This window comes from Monopterus albus, unplaced genomic scaffold (assembly GCF_001952655.1).
Source record: "Monopterus albus unplaced genomic scaffold, M_albus_1.0 scaffold12.1, whole genome shotgun sequence".
Classification (NCBI taxonomy): domain Eukaryota; kingdom Metazoa; phylum Chordata; class Actinopteri; order Synbranchiformes; family Synbranchidae; genus Monopterus; species Monopterus albus.
Window position 1 is genome coordinate 6,144,739 of NW_018127892.1, and position 22,492 is coordinate 6,167,230.

Consider the following 22,492-nt stretch of genomic DNA (forward strand, 5'->3'; position numbering starts at 1 on the left):
AGTGGTGCAATGTCAAATGATTCCTTTCCTGTATTTCGAGAACTTATGACAAGCTCATACAACAACCACCATTGTGCAATTAATTTTTAAACTCTCTGAGCGTAAAGCAGAATATGATGTTACTATGGGATGCAAGTTGGGACTTATGTTTATTTTAATAATGCAAAGTAATAATGTCAAAACTGTATTTTAATTCAGTCCAATATTGTAATATCTTGAGCCCAGCACTGAGAGATGTGGTCAATAAAACATTAGAACCACCTTGTTTTTACAGTTCACATTGTGACTAGTCAGTCACATTTGTGTCTAATAATGACGGCTGCATTCTTTTTGTGTGCATCATGTTTAGTGTGCATGTTACTGCACTTACATCAGTCAACACCATTGGTAACATTATCAGGTATACCTGTTGCTTGTCTGCACAGACAAATCAAACAGTGAAGCAAAGAGGCATGGGTAGTTTAATCAGGGCTGCTGCACACTTTTTAAAATCAAATTTCAGTCTTTTTAAGACCTAAACAGAATACAATTTTCCACAGCAGAATAGTCACTCATGCACGTGCAACTGTTTTTCATTCAAATAAAGTGAAATACATGTAGCCCATGTATGAATAATAAATAGTACTGGTGTGACTGTACTTTCTGTGGGCGTGACAATAGAGTTTAGTTAATAGAAAGGACAGCGTGTATTGTTTCATTAACTTCCAGGTCAACAAACAAGCATAATCACAAACATGTTTATGAACATCTGCATTACATGCATCCACTTACCAATTTAGTCGGTCCACTTAACAGAAATGAATAAAGTGTAATGCAGAAGTTCTACAGAAACCCTACCTCATAATAGTTATAATGTTCAGTTTTTGTTGATACTTTTATAGACAGATATTTAAATTTTGTGATTATTTTGCCTTAATTTGCACCTGCCCATCTTACTAACTACTGCTGCTTTTTTCCATTTGAAGAAAATGTGGGAGATGGTGAACATATAAGTTGCTTGAATGCAAGACATAGCATGTAAATCCACAAAAATTAGTAATAGGAAATTATATAGCTAGGTCTATACAGTAATATAGACACATTTGATAAAGTATTCAGACATATCTCATTTTAAAATTTAAGACATCTCATGAAAAATAAAAACTTTTTCAGACCTTAAATTTTTATAATCAAATTTAATACTTTTAAACTGTTTAAGGATCTGCAGGAACCCTGGTAATGTAACTCCACCAACTACAGCATCATAACTAACCACTAGGATTGGACATCATTTGTAAAATATAAAATAAACACTACATAGTTGATGTTTAGAAAAAGATTGTCAAAGTGGATTGTATGGGATAGTACATGGGTGTCAGTGTATATAGTACGTATCAAGTTTGTGATGTATTTGGTCTGCGGTTCATTGTTTTGATAGAACCTAATCAGCAATAGTACATGGGTGAAGTACATAACTTTCCAATACATCAATAATTGCTGACACTAATTTCCCACCTCTTCTGTAGGGATGGAGGATTGAAGCGAGCAAAGGTAAAAGATACATTTAAAGAAGAGCAGCAGAAGCTATACAGTAAAATGCTAGTGGGCACCCAAGAAGACCGCAGTCGCTCCTGAGGGACCTGTGTGGAGGTGGACTGGCTCAGACACCCACTTGGGCACCACTAACAGTCAGCGGGGCTACCTCTCTGTTGGAGCTCCTGGACGGGAAAATTCCCCTTTCTGATGTCAACAATAGTCCATTTGGCTTCCTTAGTCACTGCCTCAGCCTGGCACGCTCAGTTTGCATCGCTTTTATGGGTCATTCTGGGTCTGCTGAGCTTTGTTGGAATAGCTTGACTGAAGCCTTGCTTGCACTAGAAATGAAAAAGATGTGCGCTGAAAAAGAGCATTGTCTTCGGTGGCAGCCTTTTGAGGCAAACTTAAATTATCTATAATTTAGTTCCTGTCTGTTCAATAGTGTCAGCTTTTTAATTTTTATTTTACAATCCTGTTTTTAATCACCCTGTGCTAGTGTTACAGGCCAGCTTATACCTGGGAGTTAGAAAACGGTAATTGTACATAAAAATGAGTTTGTTTAAAAGCTAAAACCTGTCACTGAGTTGGGGTTTTGCATCAGAATTTAGGACACACTGCCAGATTTTGTTACATTTCAGATATTTTTATGGGCTTTTTCCAAAAGAGAGAGAGAAAAAACCCTGTATTTAAGCTTTATGTTTTACATTGATTTGTATCAACATACTGTATATGTGGTCACTGTAGACGTTACCGTGCAGATGAGCTCTTGATATGTTGTCTGTTTTTTTTCCACGGAATGTGTAAATTCTCACATTATGAAGTGGAAAAACTATACCCACATTTACTTCCATGGAGGTGTATGTTTTTGTGCATGTATTCCTTTTCCAACAAATAATACAGCCTAACTGGAGTTCTGGTTTTAGCATTTCTCCTTTAAACTCATATCACAAAAGTAATGATGCTGGATGATGACATCACAAATGGTCTCCTGACTAAAACAGTCATGATGACAGCTACCTGAAACATAGTTGTGCTAATACAGTTCCTGACTGGCATCATAATTTCACTAGCTTTCTGTTTGTGCAGTGACCATCGTGCTTAATTTAAGTGAACTAAAAGCTATTGACCCTCCCATCAATTATCCTTGTCCTACTTGGCAGCCACTTAAAGGAATGTTTGAGGAGGGACAGATTGCAGCTGTTGCTTGGACTCCCTGTTGGGCTGGAGTTGGGGATCACGGTGGAAAGCCTCAGGAGTTTCTCCATGAGGTTTTCATCCCTCTAGTTTACTGTTGTCAGTGAAAGTTATTTAGGTTGCATCACAGATGTTCATCAAAGTAAATGTTAAAAAATATGACAACCTTTGTCTTCAGGGCTTTAATTGTGCTTCTCACTCTGCCGATAATGTTTGTTTTCCTCTGATGCAGGTACAGAGGGTTTCTAACTTGTTCTTACAGAAGCATATGGGAACTATAAGCCTGATAATGTGGCTGCAGGTCAACATGGATATTACATAGGATATATGCAGTTCATAGATGCAATTGATGAAACTGTAGACTACAACACAAACCATTACCTTCAAATTACCTATTTTTTTTTAAAGAAGCTACAAGTATAATATTATGTAATGTGTTATTTTGTGTTTAGAACTTCTTTTTAAGCCTCATCTCAATAGCGTTTTTTAAACTAGAAAAAAAAAGTATTCATGATTTATTAGAATACAATGTTCTTGCTCCAAACAGCACTGCCTTAATTAGCTCTTGCTTTTCTGTGCTATTCTTGGCAGACAAGCCTGTACTCTGGTAACATTTCCTGATTTATTGTCCAGTGAGCACCAAGTTACAATAACACAGTTGGGTGTGAAGGCCAAGAGCTGTCTTTTGAACATACATTCAGCATTTATTCCCCAACTGATTGTGTATGCAGGATCTGGTCTCACTTAGATCTCTGTGAATGTGTACTGTTGATTCTTTTGCTTCACCCAAAACCCAGCTCTCTCCTCTGGAATCAAGTGCCCCAGTCTCCTTTCAGAGGTTACCCCTTAAACTGTTTCCAAACGGTGATGGCAGCATTCCTTTGCATGTCTGCCGCAGTAGTTTCAAATGGATCTGTTGACGTTGGTCAATAAAGTACACCGTGCTCAACGGATTAGTCAGAAGAAAGGGGTTTAGCTAAAAGGTTGGCTGTGTAAACTGCACCATAGCTGAACAGCTCACTAACAGCACTATGGAGAGCCAAATTTAGGCCCCCAGCAATCTTTGTTTTACCCTAATGTGGAGATGGCACCGATCCATCTACTCCAAATACAAGTTTCACAGCTCTGTGGTCCACTGCACTGTAAAATACTGTGGTTACTCTGACATTGTGATGACTGTAAGAGGCAGAGAAAATGACTTAACTGTAGCCTGTGCAAACAAAATTAGATCCACTGATCCTCACCTCTGTTGGTGCAAGACTTTACACCAGAGCAGTACATGGACTGTCGTAATGCAGATAAAGATAGCACAAGTGATTAGTGATGAATCTGAGGTGATGATCATACACATAAGGCAAAGTCACAGATAAAGATGCAATCAGTTATATAATTTTAAGGCTTCCTAGCTTTAAATCAGTTAGGGAGGGGGCAGTTAAAGCAAATGTGAAGTGTCATCAGTAAAACGACTTTCGTTTCAAGTTTCACAGAAAGAAAGTTAGTGATTTCCTGTTGAGAGTACACAGAATGAGTATGTTGCATGGGGGGTATTTTTAGTTGTGCGCTGTGGTATTTCGACATATGATATTATTGTAGTATTGTACTCGACATAGCACATGCATTTAAGTTGTGGTGGCGAAATTATTTTGAGATGAGTTTAAATTTGGAAGCGACGGCCACGATGTTCTCCAGCAGTTACAAAGTAGACATAACAAGGAAGACGAAATGGCAGGCACACAGGAGATGGGCGGAGCACCGGAGTTCATAACACAACAGTCTAACAAGTTACTGCAGTTATTGTGGCGTTTGTAAGGGCAGCCGCAGGTGCGCCGTCCGGACTGGTTTAGTCCGTTAAGAAGTCGCAAGTCCAACTGGGGAGGCGGAAATCCACTCATGTGGGCTACTTAACAAACTCAACGCTCCACGGCTCGACTATGGCTATGAGCGCCACTGCGGCACATGCTGACGACCTGAGACAACAGCCCGCCATCAGCACACGAGTTGGACCAGAAGCAACCCAGTATCACCAGTGAGATGCTGGTGCATTTTGAGCGCCTGTAGTCGCGATTTGGGCACACACATTAAGCCTTTATACGCTGCTGGAGAGTAGCTGTGAGGCCTGGACACCCGTCATTTGGCGACGCTGCGGAGTTTTCTCGGGCTACTGGTGAAGGTGAATCCTTAACATGGAAACGTTCACTGATGTGCTGCTTGTCACCGCAAATGTCGGCTCACTCTTTGACAATGTAAGTACACAGTAAGAGTACAGTTAAAACTACACCAGACTGTAGTGTTGGCTGAGGATTATTCTTAATGCTGTTAGGCCGACAGAGAAATAATTAGTTGGGTGTACCCAATTTCCTCGGTTGCTAGCATACATTTAGGTAAGGACGCGTTAAAGTCTTCACGCGCTTTACGTTACTGTTAATGCTGTGTTGGACGTTACCTTTGACTCTCTGTTTGTAATAGGCCACCACTCTGTAGGTCTACTCGGTCGTGTTTTTGTCAGCTGTCAGTAGCATGTGTTCAGTGTTCAACCTCCGTCATTTAAAAAACAAAAGCCAAGAAGTTGATCTTCTATCACCTGTGGGATGTTCCCGCCTCACGTGACCTGGCTCCATCCCGGGTCGACCCGGTCTGTGACACTGAAGGGTCACCATTGAAAAACTATTATTATCCATCAAACAACAGATTTAGACATATCAACACAACGTTTATATTCGACTCGATGAGACCAAATCCCTCTATATGTTAAGTGTTAAAATAAAAACCTATTATCAATGGATTTGTATTAATATTGAATAAAATAGACTATACATAGTGAATGTAATTAAAATGATGGGGAAATGTGTTTGTGTTTCCGTGACGTGTTTTGGCTATGGCCTCAAAGAGGTTTCCTGGTTAAATAAATGTTTAAAACATTTTAAATAAAAATCACAAAATCTTCCAGTCCACAGATTTTGGTTTAATGCCGGTCCTCACACATTGGCCACAAGCTTTGACTCTATTTACACCACAGGACTTCAGTTTTCATGTCTTATAGTCCCCTAACATTTCATGTCATTCAGTATTTGCTCAGCTGTTCCCCTACATGGGTCTGTCAGGCTCCCCTCACATTTCTTAGGCTATAGAAATGATTAGGATCATCATCACTTTTCACAATTGGCCACTCCACCATGTACAGTAAATGCTTGGTAAAAGTCACAGGTGATTATGTTTGTACAGGGAGGATCTGAATTACTCAGTAGTAAGTTTACAGTATCATTGTTGTACCTCATAGTATTTACAGCTCCAGTGGTGTCACTATATGTATGTTATACTTTATAAGCTGGTCTTATGGCTAGTTTTAGTAAGAGGCAATATAAACTATTTTAAACACTTGGCTAAATGTCCAGTGGCTTTTAGTTTTGGCCGAGTCTGGCTTGACAAAACATTTAGACTTTCCCTGGGGGAGGAGGACTTTCACATTCATGGAAATTTGGCTCGGGTACCATCTTTCCGGTTGCCAGATCCAGATCCAGTGACAACACAATAGATCCTTTTGTGGAAGATATGTAAACAGATTAATATCTTAACCTTTCCTACTTGCTTAGGCCCTCCCATTTCTATAAACAAACACTCCTAAATGTTCACCCAGTACTGGGATAAGAGCAAGTCGTTAAGCACCATTGCAGGATGAATACTGTTGGTTTACTGTGTTCACCAAGTGCCTTGTCAGAGCAGCCAGTAAGACAGTCTCCACCAGTAACATTGCTACAGCACACTATAGCAGTATCCTGGAGACTATTAGGGCTGCCTCCAAATAGTTGAGTCATTTAGTCAAATATATATATATATAAATAAATCCCCACTCAGCCCACTTTGGAGCAGTCTTATTCCTTCCTTCTATCTCGGGTCACATCCAGAGGCCTGGGAGCTTGAGAGTCCTGCACAGTATCTTAGCTGTTCCGAAGACTGCACTCGTCTGGACAGAGATTTCCAGAAGATTATATATGTATATATATGTGTGTGTGTATATGTGAATTTTCTTTTTCAGTCTGCATATTACATTACATGAAAAGGTAGCCCAAGCCAGCAGTTTGTCATCGTCTTCCCCTCATTTTGATGTGCCAATTGACAATTTGCTCAACGCGGTACCCACTTCACCGGTGACACTATCTGACGCATGGATGTACATTAAGGTCAGATCTATAGCAAATTGCACAGTGAGGAGAAAAGGACAACAAAACTCACTAGGACAATCCACATAAAAGTGAGATATGTATTTCATTAGAAGTGTTTTAAAACATTGTGATAATAGTTTACAAGAGAAAGACTGTCAGTGATGTGGCTGGTTTTGCATGGTCTAATGTTATGTCGGTCTGCTTTGTTCACCCATCTCTGTTAAAGTGCAACACACAGCCGTTTACCAACTGTTTCTGTGATGTGCACCCATCTGAACAGGACTAGGAAGCTAACAAAAATGCACAGGGAAACATTTCGATAAGGAATTATAAATAAGAGGAATCATTCACAGTGCAAGCTGGCACACTTCAAACGCACAGTAACAATGTGCGCTGTGGTTAACTGATGAGAGAAGCTTAAACTTGTTGGTAAACTAGGTTATAAACATGTCTCAGAAGAAAAGAATTGGCCTATAAGAGTATTGTTTCAACAGAAAAATTACTGCCTGTTTTGCTGTTCCACCAAATCAGCCCGACATTATACGTCTTTAATTTAAATAGGTCACAATTTAAATCATATGCAGCTGTCTTTTATTAATTTTTAAATGTTCAGAAATATGTTTGTCACTCTTTTGCTTTAAATTCCAAATACCAAGAGTCTTATATTTAGACACTTTTGCTAAAGACGCATTTTAACTAATTTTTCTGAGAATTATCAAGACAGCCTGAAAGATCGAAGGCCTAAGCTAATCACCGCGTTCATAATAGCTAACAGTTTCTTTGGAACAGTGCTGCTGTGTGAAACCTGTCGTAGGACTTGCCTGACACAGAGCTGAAATGTGAATGTCAAAAGTTAATGTTTCAGGTGGAGAGAGCCAAAGGTGTTCATGCCCACTAGATCATACAGTCTGTGTTAGTAGCCAGAATGATGTAAGAGGAGTCCTTGAGGTACAGTGACTGAGCTGCAGCCTCTCCTGTCACACTGCCATGCAAATACACTATGCAAAGCCACTTCTCAGGTGGCATGACTGCACCTAGCTTTGCAGGAGATTGTATATGGCTCTGTGGCTGCACTGCTGTGCAAAATCTGAGGCAGGTGTGTAAGAAATGACATTTACAAATGCCACAGTTAAATTTAAGGGCCAGTCGTCCTGCAAATGGCTACTAAAAAAAGCCAGAGAAGCCAGTTTTAGAACGAGGGATAATTTTCTGTTATGAGAATCTGAAATGTATTAAGCTTATTTAATTTCAGAACAAAATACTTTTATGTAGCATACCATCAGAAATGTTTCATTTCTCATAGTAGTGCTGAGTCATTTTGAAGCAACAGTAGCATGGCAATATTGTAGGAAGAGATAAGAGACAGTGGGGAAGAAGTACCCAGAGTAAAAGTGTACAACTACTCTGGTAAGTAAAAGTTCTGCATTCAGAATGCTATTTAAGTAAAGGGAGGAAAGTATTATTGTGAAAACCTACTTAAAGTACCAAAAGTAAAAGTGCTCATTATTCACACGTTTCACATTAATATATATTATATCATTGGATTACAATTATTGATTCATTATTGTGTACATCACTTGGAGCTAATGTTAACTACTTTATATACTTGTAATTTGAAGTACTTTACATACTTCTAGGTGGCTTGTGAATTTCCTATCGAGGATCAATAAAGTCTTATCGATTATTACCCCCCGCCATGGAGGTTATGTTTTTGGTTTCGTGTGTGTGTGTGTGTTGCTTATGAGGATTACAGACAAAACAGCTGGATTGATCACCAGCATATACATGGTACAGACATTGGTGGGGACCAGCCCTAGAAGTGAGCAGGTTTTGGCTGAAAAACATCAAGGTCAAAGTCACAAAAAATAACGAAACAAATTACCATCATTAACATGGGCCAGAATAATAATAAATTTAATATCTCTGTTAAACGATATCAAAATCATTTTTTGTTTGAAATTTGACACATATGTAGGGTGGCAATGTCTATCACCAGATCACATTTAATCGGGATCAGACCCGGATCCTGGATCTGACAGCCATTTAAAGTTAACATTAAAAAAAACCCATTGAATGCATTTTTTCTGCCATAACTTGGCCTGTAATGAAGATAGAACTCTGAACTGTTCCGGTAAGATGCACAGTACCCTACATACCCTAAAGATGATTCAGAGCTGATCCTGATCAAGAGGTTTAGGATACATTTTGTGTTTCTGGATCTCATTTTTCACAAGGGACCCATTTGCTGAGCGAATGTTGTGCCTTAGCAGAGGTACATGCGCTCTCTGAGTGCTCTTGTATTGTGTTTTATGTCATTAATCTATTTCTGAAAAGTAACTGAACTTATCAAATAATGTAGTTCAGTAAAGAAGTATAACATGTGCCTCTAAAAGGTAATGAAGACCAAGTGTGAAGTATTTCTCTGATATTGCTCTGGTCAATAGATTTAATACCTCAACAGACATGCACCTGAAGATGAAGACTGTGTTATATTGAAGCATGGTGTCTCTGTCGCTAGCTTGACAACTTTGTTAGGTGTTAGCTTGTGAGCTAAAATGCTTTGGGTACAGTTACAAGAGTTTACACCATAGATTGTACAGTTTGTATGGCTGTGTGTAGTACGGCAGTGGTGCCCAGACATTCTTGAACATCCATCCTGTCAGATTATTTGAAATTGCCTTTTGGACCCATTATGAGTTTTTTACAGTTGAATTGTCAGTCTTTCAGTCTGTTTAGTCAAGTTTGCATTTGTACTGTACCGCTTGCAGAGGCTAGCCATTTCAACCATCTGATAAGTGATATTTCATCATGGGTTCCCTAAGGCACTACAGCAGGTGAATGCGGTGTATCTACAAAAATTGGTAGAGAACAAACAGCTAAAGGAGATTAAATAAATGGGAATCCAGATGAATGCTGTTGTTGCCCTTTCTCATGCTGGATGTGTAAAAAGCCAGCTGTTTGCTAATATTATTAACATTATTCATAACAATCTTTGTTTACCTCCAAGTGGCCATAAGAATCGGAGGATGCAGGTTTAGTATTTTAGACTATTTCTTCCAGAAAGTTTGCATGCCTTTGATTTTTCTCTTTGTCATTTTACAGGTGGATGAAATTCAAAGTGTTTGGTTACAAGAACTGTATAAGGTAGGTTTGGCCTCCTGGGTCTTGCATTAATAATTCCCACTTTTAAATTGAGATGCATTGATCGATTGGCAGAGATCGGAAATGGCTGGTTTCAGAGTGATCAGCCTTGACCAGGGACCGGCCGATCACAGATTTCCGATTCTGTGCCAATCAGACTTGGAGGCACGGCAGTACACGTCACGCACACAGTGGCATAGACCAAAAGGGTAGCATGTCCATCATGTAGCATCTATCTCACGTGTACCCCAGGTGAGGCTTGTGCGTGTGTCTGTATTGAGTGCGTGTTCACTTGTGGATTGGAAACACCTGGTTACAAAAAGAGCGCAGTGGAACCTACAGAAACACCTTGGAGAAGGGGAAACTATGTCCAAATTTCTCACAAGTAGTACACAATGAAGGAATACTGGCTACACATGAAATGCATGTATAAGTAGAGTGTACCTGATCCGTGGTAAAACGGCAAATATAATCTATACATGCTTCAAAAAATGTTTCTGTAGAAACATTCTTCTGTTTCTATTACCTGTTGAACCTGTTTATACAGTATTTGGAGAAGTACACATATTGCCCTTCATTTTTAGTTGGAGGTTTGTAAAAAATGAGAGAAATGTGGAAAATGTACACTGCTGATAACTGATAACATATCAGGCTCAGCACTGAACTTCATTAGCAGAAAACCTTGACATGACCTCTAATCGATCCTTAACTTCGTCCTGTAACACAAAATGTTGACCTGCTTCACGAAATGCTGTAGACTGAGGCCTGTTTGCTTTGCATTGTTACAGACTATCCATAGATACAAGCCGCAGTTCATCGCCCTGCACTTCCAGGAGGTGGGAGGAAAGGACTATATGCTCAATATGGGCCATGCAGAAAACTTCATCTGGTAGGACTAATGTGCTACTCGTGTAATCCAGGTTTCCCTCTAAAGTTACTAGTTATTCTTTCACCATGCATTTGATTTTATTATTGGCATTTACAAAGAATGTATCGTCTATTTATATATTTCTCACATCAAAGTAGCATGGCAACTAGCTGTTTTGCATTATGGAAAAATCTGTTTCTTCATTAACTAATTCATCATTTGATCAAATCTGTATTTTGCCAGAATGGGGGTGGGCATTACAATTTTCCAAACCCCAAAATAGCTTGTTTTGTCCAAACTGCAGTTCAAAACATAGAGATTGTCTGTTTACAGTCAGAGAAGATTATGAAAACCAGAAAATGTTCACATTTGAGAAGTTAGAACTGCTGAAGTTTGGCAATTGTGCTTAAAAAATATTTAAAAACTATCAATCAGTTATATTTTCTGTCCATGAACTTATAAATTAATTGTGCAGTCTCTGCACTCTGTTTTGAAAAAAAAACAAAAAAAAACAAGCTTTTTTGTTCTGCTGTCTCATGATTCAGCTGCTGTGGTCCTTTATTTCCAGGAGCATTAAGTCCAGTGAGGAAATGAGAGACTATGACAGGGTGTGCATCTATGTTGACAGCCAGTTCCAAGCAGAAGACAGCTTCACGGTAAGAGGCACAAAAACTTTCTTAGTCACAGTAATTCACACATGCGTCCACTAGATGGCGTCGTCCTCCATGTTAGTGCTCTGAGGTGGCCTGTGTACTTTGCTGTTGAATGAAGAGCAGTAGTTTGTAGCTGGTAATGAGTTTAATATAAGCCAGAGTTTGTAGTCCTCAGTGGAGCATCAGAAAATGAAAATATTCTCTTCTCACAGCCAACAGTGGAACACAGGTTTTAGAATAGAAAGCAGCCAGCATTTTACGTCATGTCAAAGATTATTAAAGTCTAACATTTTTGTGCATTTAATCAATTTAAAGGTATGGTATCAATATGAGAACAGAACTGACAACATGTGACTGCTACAAAGAGGCTGATTAAGATGGATTAGGTTTGTACATACTGTATTTTTGTTTGCAAAATAAGATATAAAAGCAGAATGACTTTTGAATCGAGTGCTTATTAGAATAAACACAGCGATTCTCATGGGATGGTTTGGTTCAATTCCTGATGAAGATCAAGAAACTGGGAATTAGAGAAAAAAACTGAAACGTTAAACCATTAGAACAAACTTTAACAGGTGTGGAGAATTGTTTTCCTTATAATCAGATTTTTTTTTCTCTATATGTGTGTATGATTATGTTTATGGGTAGAGTTTCCTACATCAAGGTTCTCTGCACGATCTTAGAAGTGTGCAAAACCACAGCCTTATACACTGTACATAAGACATAGATCTCAAAGATATAGTATGAAGTAATGTTGTACTGTAGTAGTTACACAGTATAGGCTCTGACAGAGGAGATTAAAGTCAGGTTAGGTGAGTCAGTCATGCCACTACCTACTTTTCTTATTGCCATCTATTGTTGAACTGAGAGTCTGAGGTAGTGCACTTCATACTACTGAAGTAGCATTACAGAGCTGCTGGAGCAGTGACTTAGCCTCAGTCTGCACATGTGCTGTTTAGTGACCTCACACAGCAAGTTTTCAGTCTATTTCTTGGAACTGAATTGTGAATATAATTGCTCATAACAAGTTTGTCTGCATTACTTTCTCTGACAATTCTACCCTGGCCGGGAATAGCATCTCCACAGCTGAATGAAGTGGCTGAGTATTTCTTAAACTATTAACCCTTACTCCTCCCAGGTGATACCCTCACACTGGACATCTGACAGTAGGGGTCAATGGCTGCAACTGCAGACTGAAGGTGCATCAAGTCAAACAGGGAAAGTCAATGGCCAGGTGTGGGGGAGACAGGCCAAAGTCAATACATTTAACTCTAGATTAAAACTATTGATCCCAGCTTGTTTGTACACAATAAATAAAGTGTGGGGTGGTGTGGCAGACAGCTGGGACTAAGTTTACCCTGCGCTCAAGTGCTCACAGCATCCACTCTTTGGCCTGAGAGGGTTGCAGCCTCCCCACCCCTCCTAATGCCTCACTCTCATTTTGTCAGTGCAACGCGCATTGATTTTCAATTTGTTTCCCCTTGGCTGCGGATCATCAGTTATATGGCCAAGAGAGAGTTTGGGGGGTTCTCCTTTCAGACGGGTTGCAGGAGTAGAAGGGCCAGACTTGCATGCATTTCCAGTACAAATGGTGTTTTGATAAAAAATCACTTGTAAGTCAATATTTTTTTTATTAAACTGTGCACAAAACTGATTGATGAAGATAGGTGTTTGGGAGAGTATGTGGATGGGAGTGTGTGTGTATGTGTGTGTATGTGTGTGTGTGTACTGTTTTTAAACATAGCACTATTACTGATCCAACACACTTGGCCAAATTAAGAAATTTTGAGCTGATTATCAGAAAATAGTCTTTGTAATTCCTACAGTTCTGCCCTACAAATGATTTTAACTTGCTCCATAGAAGCATTCTTCAGTGAGCATTTATTTATTTAAAATGCCCTTTGTAACATGACATGCCCTAAACCCGATCTTGTCCCCTTAGTTTGGATGAGTTGGTCACTAACTGCTGCTCACTGGACCCAACCATGGAGACACTTCCATTATATTAAATGAGGACGACTTTGGCACTGAAGATAAATGATCTCTTTAGGGACAGATCTCTCATGCTTCGGCTGGATGAGGAGGGGGTGTTTGCACAGCGGTCCGTCACGCCCCGAGCCCTCTGAGCACCGGCTGATTTTTCTTCGGCCCTCAGTCACAGCGGCAGAGTTGGCAGACAGCAGGCCTACTGCTTAATACTTTTTAAATTGTTTTAATTTTCTGGCTTTATTGATCTCACAGGGCATGATTAATCAGATCAGTGGAGCAGGCAGTTAGTACATTAAAAATTGTCAGCCCCATGTCAGGGATGATTGGGTGCTGAAGTGTGTGTACGAGGGGCAGGGTGTATGGATGTGTTGCGCAGTTATGTGTTCACTTTCTACATTTGTTTTTTTAAAGTTTCTTGTGTCTTTGGGAGAGAAACAGTATATTGTGTTGTACTTTATTGTTCAATACAAGGCTCACAGTTCAGCTCGCATGAGCATCTCAGTGGTAGAGAGGATTTCCTCAGCTTTTGTCACCATATTTGTTTTAGTTTTGTGGTGGCTCGCTGCTAAAAAAAAAAAAGCCACTCTAAATGGGTTGGGCATAGCTCTGTTGTGTAATTTAAAATATACTTTCAAATAAAAGTATTGAAATATCTTAATACTTTTATGACATATAAAGTTGAGGTGCTGAAAATGGAAATATGTTCAGGCAGACTGTAGTTGTACCAGACTGGAAATGCACAGATGGCATTTCAGATTAGATGTTTGGACTGGTGTCTGTTGTTTTTGCTGGACTAAACAAGCCAAAATTTATCTTTATCTTTGGTCTTCTTCTTGTGCTATTTGTCCTAAAGTAGGGTGTGTGCAAAAACTGTAAAAGTAGTATTCTATTTTAGTATGACTTTCCTTGCTCTATTGGATTGAAACCATGGAAGTAATACAGGAGCTAGATGATGCTAGATTCAAAGATGGTGGCCAGCCACTTGAATGAAAATTGCTCACCTGGTAAATGAGGCAGAAAAGTTTTTTAGATTTCAGGTTTGCTTCGGCTTTGTGCAGATCACTGTACGCGCACATTAGTGCTGCACCCACTAACCCCACCACGCTGGTAGTCTCTATAGGAAATGCTCCTTCGGCCACAGGGGGACTTGTCATCGCAATACTACTAGTGGCCACTGGAAAAAAAAAACGGCTCAACGGCCAAGTGGCAGCACCTCATCCAGCTCTCATATAATGCATCCATAAAGCTGAAGCAACAGAAACTGATCTTGAATATAACTTATACCCAGAAGCATTTACCTGCTACTGTAAAATTTCTCTCATTAACCCTCTCAAACTTTTTCTCCACAGGCTTTGGGGAGCATGTACTTCATCCACAAAACACTGAAAAACGTCTACCAGTATGATTTCAATGGTAAAAACATTTCTCATTCCATGTGACATTTACATTGGTTTTTAACATTTTATTATTCATCAGCCTGTGATTGATGTCGGTAGCTTTTTTTCCCTTTGCAAAGACACACTTTAAGAACTCAAGATAAACCACAATAAAGGCTCATAAATTGCTCATACCTTCAGCAGAGTAAGAGGAATGTTGCAAATGACTGGCAAGATCTTTCTCATTTTCAGGGCATTTCTCTTTGTATGACAGTCTAATGGCCACTCCAACTGGCCAGATATTTGCAAGCAACCTGAATTTAAAGTGGAGCTGTTATTTTGCTGCTGCATAGTCTAGTCACGTTAGGGGGGAAAAAGCTCCTCCGAAAAGCTTATGGAAGAACCATAAACATCCTGGAGCTGCCACTCGCTGTGTGGCCCAAACCGATTGTTGTTCACCAAACATAGTCTAATGGTTTATAGATCCTCTCATCATGTATGCTGCTCTGATGAGGTTAACACCAGTTTATTGATTGCTTTTTGCATGTTTTCTCACTCTTTTACATGTCACGCCTCTGTCTGCCTCCCTCTCCCTGTCACAGTTAAGGATTTTAAAGTGGTGTCGGGGCAGAACAAGTACACAGGCTCTCTGGACCAAGTCACCACAGTAGAGAAAGAAAAATTCCCAAAGTATTTCTGGCCTGATGTGAGTATGTATGCATGAGTGTGCATCTGTGTGTAAGGGGTGGGGGGTGGGGGGGGGGGCAAAGTGAGGCAAAGTGGGCCAAAGTGAGATGTTGGGACAAATGAGTCTACTGGGGCTATAGGGGCTGTCTCCCTGCTCTGACAGGGAGATGAGACAAATTATGTGAAAGGATCAATAATTATCAGTTTGGCCCTTCAGAAGACACAGCTTACTGCTGTTCAGTGCCTCACTCTAATTTGTCTCTGTTGCAGTTCAAGTGGTCCAGAAAGGGCTTCACGAGGACCCGTTGGATCATACACAACCAGTATGTACTGTACACTAACCTCACCTTGATAAACCATTCAGGTGTTGGATTCAGCTCTGTTTCACTGTATGTTTGTGGACCTTTGTTTTGTTTTCAAGTAAAAAATTTCAAACATTCCTCTATGGCTGTCCCGAATGCCAATTTTTGGACTTTGGAACCTCGGCTAGAAATAATCAGCGACTACTGGGGGAGAAACGCTTACATAACATAACAGCAGACATTGCGTGTTGTCTGTCCACCGACTGCAGCGAGGTCACAAACCCGATAGCAGCTGCTTTCATTTTGTCCTGTTATCAGGTTAAGTCATGACATCACTGTTAGTTAGTGACAGTTGAATAGTAGGTTACATTACTACTAGCCAGTGGACAACTAGAAGCTGAAGAGCCAGATTGTTTCTCTCAAGAGTTGATGGAGACCACAAGCCGAGATAAAAAGGAGAACAAATACTGGACTTCATCAGGTCGCCAGAAATGGGACTCTAAATTAAATCACTTGTTCCTCCGTAGCTACTTGATGTGTACATAAACAAGAGTTAGCTAAAAGAATAGCTTATTAAGTTTTTAAGATGATAATATGCCAGGGTTGTGCTTATAGCTTGTTTCTGCTGTCCCTAAGCCGCCATGCTAAAATCTTTTGTTCTTCTCATCACTAGAATCATTGTTTTGTCAGGCACACATTTTAACAAAAAACTATGACATTATCCCTTTAGTTTGGCGACTAAAGTATCCAACTAAAAATGCTTAGTTATTTTACACACATGTACACAATGCTAGTGCAGCATGTTGCCCCGGTATCTTGTCAGACCATATGTCAAATGTTACAGGACTATAAACATACTTTTATTGAGTTAGCAAAGAGTACATTTTCATAATGTGTGTTCTGATTCCACGGAATGGAAGTTGAAATAAACACAACTCTGACAGGAACCAGGATAACTCACACAGTGCTGCTTGACAGCCTGTGCTTGCCGAGAACTGTAGTCACTGATTATTCTGCCATCTTGTTACCTGAGGGTAATAATAAAAGGAGCGCACAATCTGTGTGCCACAGCATCACACTGAGTCAACACAGCTCTTTTATTGGATGCACATTAATTGTTTTCCAGTGACAGCCACAGAAAAGGAGTGAATGCTCGACACTTAAGACAAATGTGCTGGATTGTGTACTCAGCATTAACACGAGTGAACCCACCGATAAGAAGGCTTCTCAAAAGTGGCACCTGTGTTGGGACACACACATACACACATGGCAACACATGTGCTCATCTATCAGATGTCTGGTATTGATATTATCAGATTCTTCTCTTTTGTTGTTGTTGTTTTCTTTCTCCAACTGCCGCATTTTTTCCCCCCGTGTGGGTGTATACACATGTGCCAGGTACTGAGACCTATTTATATGCTCACATTGTCGGCCTTCCTCATGGGACCCTGTAAATCATAGAATCTTTGGCTAGCAAAATGGTTAGAGATTATGTTAGGGTGATTTTAGGGTTAGGGTCAGACTCCAGGGAATGAATCTAAATCAGTGCAAAGTGCCAGCAGGGAATGAAAACAAACGTGTGTGTTCTTTGCAGAGGTCTGGACCTGGTCAATGTCCACCTGTTCCACGATGCCTCCAACCTCATTGCCTGCAAATCCAGTCCTTCTGTTTACTCAGCCAACCGTCATAATGCCCTGAGATATGTCATCAACAGGTCCGATTTACAGTTGCACACAACCATGCAACAACATGACAGAAAACACACAAAAATAGTATTTCAGACCTGACTGAATGACTCCTATGAATGGAATATGTTTGTGATACTGTCATACAGTCATTACTATTTTGTAAACATTTCAGGTATTCACATTATTTTGGACCCTTCAGTGAAATGTTAAACTATCTTGAAAATATTACCTTTTTATGTGAATTTGTACACACTCAAAGTAAGTTTGAATAAGAGAAAAAGACCCAGGCATCTGTGTAATTCCTGACAGTTTGATTTCCTTCTAGGATATCAGACAACTGCTACACTCCTCTGCCTTTCTTCCTTTTTGGAGATTTCAACTTCCGTCTGGACACACTTAGTCTGGTCCAGGTATTTAGCTAACGCCCTTTCTGCTGAAGCCCAGGTGATGAGATGTGCATCAGCTGGGCATTTTGACATAGACCCTTTGCTGTGTTTGTTTCTTCAAGCAGCATCTGTGCACTTCAGCAGATATGCAGACAGTGAAGAAGGACAACAGTAATGAGGTGGAGAAAATCATCTGCGAAGAAAAAGACAATGACCACCAGGTGATTAAAGCCGTCAGTTAAGACAGCAGCTGATGTTTTATTTTTAGTGCTGCTTACACTTTACCTGCGTTCACGTCACATGCAGGTGCTGCTTCAAATTGAGGAGAAGCTGTTTGCCTATCTGCACCAGGCAGTTTTCAGGGAGGACAACGGCAGAGCTGTGAGAACACGCTCAATTTTGACTTGCATCAAACCCAGCTACACAAAAACTCACAAACTCCGTGCTGTGACTATAACCTATAAAACAACAGGCTGCTTAGCAGCAATTTTCACTGGTTTTAGATTAGATCCTATCAGTGTAAATAACGTTTTATGAATGACAGTAACTACCAAAGCTCAGAGGTAAACAAAACAGTTTGAGTATACTGGCTTTTCACCTGTTCGAAAGTTGTACACACATCATGCAAATTTCTAATGCGATGACTTTCCTGTAGAACTGATCAATGAATGTGTCTACCCCTCAGCTTCTGAAATATGACAGAGAAGCCACAGCCTTTCATGATGTTGTCAGAGAAGAGGACATCAGGTTTCCACCCAGGTGAGACTTGGAACACTTGCTGCAGACATGCTGTGCATGAACTCCCAGTTTTGTTGTTATCCTTTAAATGTACATTCTCTCGCTGTCAGCTACCCCTACAGTGAGGAGTACACTAAGCCGACCCAGTACATGAACACTCGCTGCCCTTCCTGGTGTGATCGTATCCTCATGTCACACACCGCCCGAGAATTCATCCACACGGTCAGTCGGTGCTTATCACTGTATGTACATCTGAAATTATAACTTCCTGCGTGTGTTAGTCTGTCTTTCACCTAAAATTCAGAATATATTCTCTGGTAAAAGGCATACATAACTTCTTAACATTTGTGGATATTTGGATATTATATTATGATGTATATCGAATAGTGTAAATCTTTACTGTCACATGGCTTTAGAGAGAGTTTATTACAACATCACAACATTAGTGTTATTTTTTTCTTAAATGCTAGCCAAAGATTATATTTGGTTAGTTAGCTAGCAGCCTTTTTGACCCTCTTTGATGCCCTGAATTTTTATATATTTATTTTTTTACATCTTTAACATTACGTGCAGCGTCACATTCAGCTATTGGACATTTGGTACCACAGAATTTGAAATAAGACCGTGGCAAACATAAATAGGCTTCTTACAGTATTTCTAAAAATGATGTCACTAGCAGATTTCTGTTTCTAGTGAGCTAGCTAATTAAGCTCTGGTACAGTAGCTTCATGAGTTGCGTCAAAGCTTTTTTTGTCTCCAGGTGAATTTGTTAATGGTTACATAGATAAGAAGACTGTGTTTTTATGAGACTGAGACTAAAGTTCTGTGTCCCAAAAGTCACAGCCCTCACAGGCTGATGATCTGTGTCGAAGGAAACATTACTGTGCTTGTATTAAAGTGCAGAGCTAAAAGTATGATGAGGCGACCTGTAAAATCAAACTGTTATTTCACTATAAGTGAAAGTTGAACTATATCCAACCTACCGACATGTACTGACTACTCTTAACATTATACTTTTGATTTTATTGTGTAACAAAATTGTGGAAAACTTTTTCACTTGGCTCCGGTTTGAATGCACTGTTTTGGTGTTGGATCCTATTGCTGTGTTATCAAATCCTGACCATGTAGGTGACATAAATTTGCCATATTTAAACTCATAGAACTTAGAGATATAAGCTTAAATATGGAATGTCACATTTTACTTGCTTTTGTATTTGTCCAGATGATGTAGAAATTCTTTCTTTTCAGAGACATGAAGGTGAGAGGAGCATTGTTTACAACACCATTGGTCCTAATGTCTGTATGGGAGACCATAAGGTAACAGTCTAAATAGCATGTACATTGTATAGGCAAACAAATGGCCATGCAGAGTAACTCAGGTGTGTTGTTCTTGTGGTTTTCTTGTAGCCTGTTTTCTTGTTCTTCTCACTAAAGACCAATGACCGTTGACTTGGATCCTCCTCAATGGTAATGTGTATGTGTGTTTGTGTGTGTGTGTGTGTGTGCTGCACAGCACATGGATGTCTGGATGTGTCTATGGGGTTATATCAGAGTGGGGGGAATACTGTAAGTGTGTGAGAGCGATCACATTCGTTTTGCTCTGGTCCCTGGAGAGCCATAATCCAGGCGGGCCCCGTGGAGTCAGGATATGAACTAAGATGAAGTGCCTGTGGTACACAAATGCTCTTTTGTGTCCAGTGTAGTTGGAGCACAGGCGATCAGCACCTTTCACTGATCTATGTCTATTGAATCCTCTCCACTGTCACTGCAGCTACATGCTAAGTGCCCGCTTCTCATTAATTACCCCATGGAATGTTGTCTGGAGAGATATATTGTGCCAGACAGCATATTGGCATTTTTATGGCCATGATTTTGTTTTTCTGCCATTTTAAATTTATTTTCTTAAAGATGGGCTGCATTTTTATAAGGGTCCTTCTCCAGAACCCTGTAAAATGATGAGTAATGCAGTCAAGAGACAAAAGGTGCAACACTCAGCTCACTTCTCCTTTTGTGTTGTTTAGTACATTGGTAACTGGGCATTTCTTAGGCTACATTTTAGCTGAAAGGGAGTTTTACACTGTATTTTCAATGCATGTTTTTAAAGAGCACTTTCTAATGTAAATAACGTTTCACACCTTACATTTAAAATCGGTAGAAAAGTTGCATACACTAACTTTTATCACATGGGACTGGCTAGCCTCATTTCTAAATGGAGGAGTTCTTTAGTGCCATGTAACCTAGTATTTATAGCGGCACATAATAGGTTAGACACTTTTTATCATCCCTGTCAGCAAAATACTGTGACCACACCCACTGTGTCCTGCACCTGCACTGGGTGTGTGTGTGTGTGTGCACGCTCACACATGCACACACCTGATATCACTCATATTGTGGAGGCTGAGTCTCCAGGAAATTAATGCAAGTCAGTGTAAAGTCTCCACAAGGAATGAAAACCAATGTGTGTGTGTCTACTGCAGGTCTATAACCGCACCATTCTTGGAGCTCCGCCACAGTGTCAGTACCAGAGAGCAATCAGCTTGACTGATACCCGCTACAGCCACCCATCAGTGAGCCTACGCTGTGGCATCTGACATCTGCTTTCACTGCCACACACTGTCGACCAGTGTTGAACTCAGCCTGGTTCTTCTCACTCTCAAGTTCCCTTACCTGTATAGTCAGTGTCGCTGAGCACACTCCCAGGATTACTGCTCTGGAGACCGTATAGTGGAAAAGGACCAAAATACTTAAGTACGTGACTTCGGACCAGGCAAAACATGATTTTAGCTGTTTGAGCATATGCCTTTTATTACAGGCAGTGTCAGACAAACACCAGCCAAGGCAACAAAATGTACCCATTCAATATTGTCCCTAAGTCATTTACTAAACCTTTTAAGTCAAGCAGGCCATTTGACTAGCTAGATAGCTTCCACTCAGTAGGATTCACATTATCAGGTGAGCTCAGCTAATCAGAATCCATTTTAGCTAAAGATTTATTATATTATCAGCATTATCATGATGTATTTTAAAATGAGATTTTTAGTATCAAATACAGGACACCAGTCCCACTGGCTACACGTGCATGCTTTTATTTTGTATTTGATGCTGTTTTTAGTTCAGGTATTTATCTGTTTTTAAGTTGTTTACTATCACTAGCAGGATGTTAACACCAGGGAGGAACAGTAGAAGGATGCTGCTACCTCATATTGCTGTTGCCATTTTTGGTTTGATGGCCTACATAGATAAAACACAATTTATACAGCATTTATTCATGCTCACATGTTCACACAGCAACTTTTATGTTTGATGTCTCCTGATGTCATGACGTAATCAATTAGAGAACAGATTTTGGTTCATGTTAATGGTGTTTTTAAAAGTGACTATGTAGAAATGACACTAGACAATCTGCAAAGCGGCCAGTAACATTTTAAAGCAACAGCGAACCAAGTACAGCAGTTTTGTCTGCTTAAGAATGCTGAATTAAATTATATGCTGTAACACAACAGCAGTATTTATCCTGGTGAATTTATTGTGACTTTCTGTTTGTGTACCTGTACATTTATACCAAGTGCATTATTCTACAACCCAGCAGTTCTCAGCTGGTTAGGTTTAGTTGTCCTCACACAGAGATTGTTATCTTTTCATTTCATCTGTGCTGCACAAACATTTGTTCCATCCTGGTGTTGACCTTTTTTCATTGCCAAAAGAGTTATACCTCACTGTAGCCTCACACATTTCCTGCTAATGGTAGGTAAGGCAAATGGAGCACATGGCTTCACTACGACTTCATGGAATCCT

At 39.9% G+C, this 22,492-nt stretch overlaps 2 protein-coding genes across 4 annotated transcripts in view; both read left to right on the forward strand.

Moving 5' to 3' along the window:
* The window catches only part of gpat4 (glycerol-3-phosphate acyltransferase 4), a 14,728-nt gene extending 11,624 nt beyond the window's left edge, over positions 1-3,104 (forward strand). For both annotated transcript variants that reach the window (XM_020590613.1, XM_020590614.1), the window contains one exon: positions 1,506-3,104. In XM_020590613.1, the coding sequence (XP_020446269.1) occupies positions 1,506-1,614 (109 nt within the window). In that variant the 3' untranslated portion in view covers positions 1,615-3,104. The remainder of the gene's footprint in view (positions 1-1,505) is intronic.
* A 1,046-nt stretch (positions 3,105-4,150) lies between these two features.
* On the forward strand, positions 4,151-22,486 carry inpp5l (inositol polyphosphate-5-phosphatase L). 2 transcript variants are annotated; one of them, XM_020590615.1, is made up of 16 exons: positions 4,151-4,952; positions 9,972-10,013; positions 10,799-10,899; positions 11,447-11,534; positions 14,870-14,933; positions 15,499-15,602; positions 15,854-15,906; positions 17,480-17,599; positions 17,899-17,983; positions 18,082-18,180; positions 18,266-18,340; positions 18,645-18,718; positions 18,808-18,919; positions 19,946-20,014; positions 20,105-20,164; positions 21,175-22,486. In XM_020590615.1, the coding sequence occupies exons 1-15, from the start codon at positions 4,893-4,895 to the stop codon at positions 20,144-20,146; spliced, it is 1,188 nt and encodes a 395-aa protein (XP_020446271.1). In that variant the 5' UTR covers positions 4,151-4,892; the 3' UTR covers positions 20,147-20,164; positions 21,175-22,486. The 2 variants fall into 2 exon arrangements, with proteins under 2 accessions (XP_020446271.1, XP_020446273.1); XM_020590617.1 differs by having other exon boundaries at positions 4,152-4,952; positions 18,085-18,180.
* Positions 22,487-22,492: the final 6 nt, after the last annotated feature.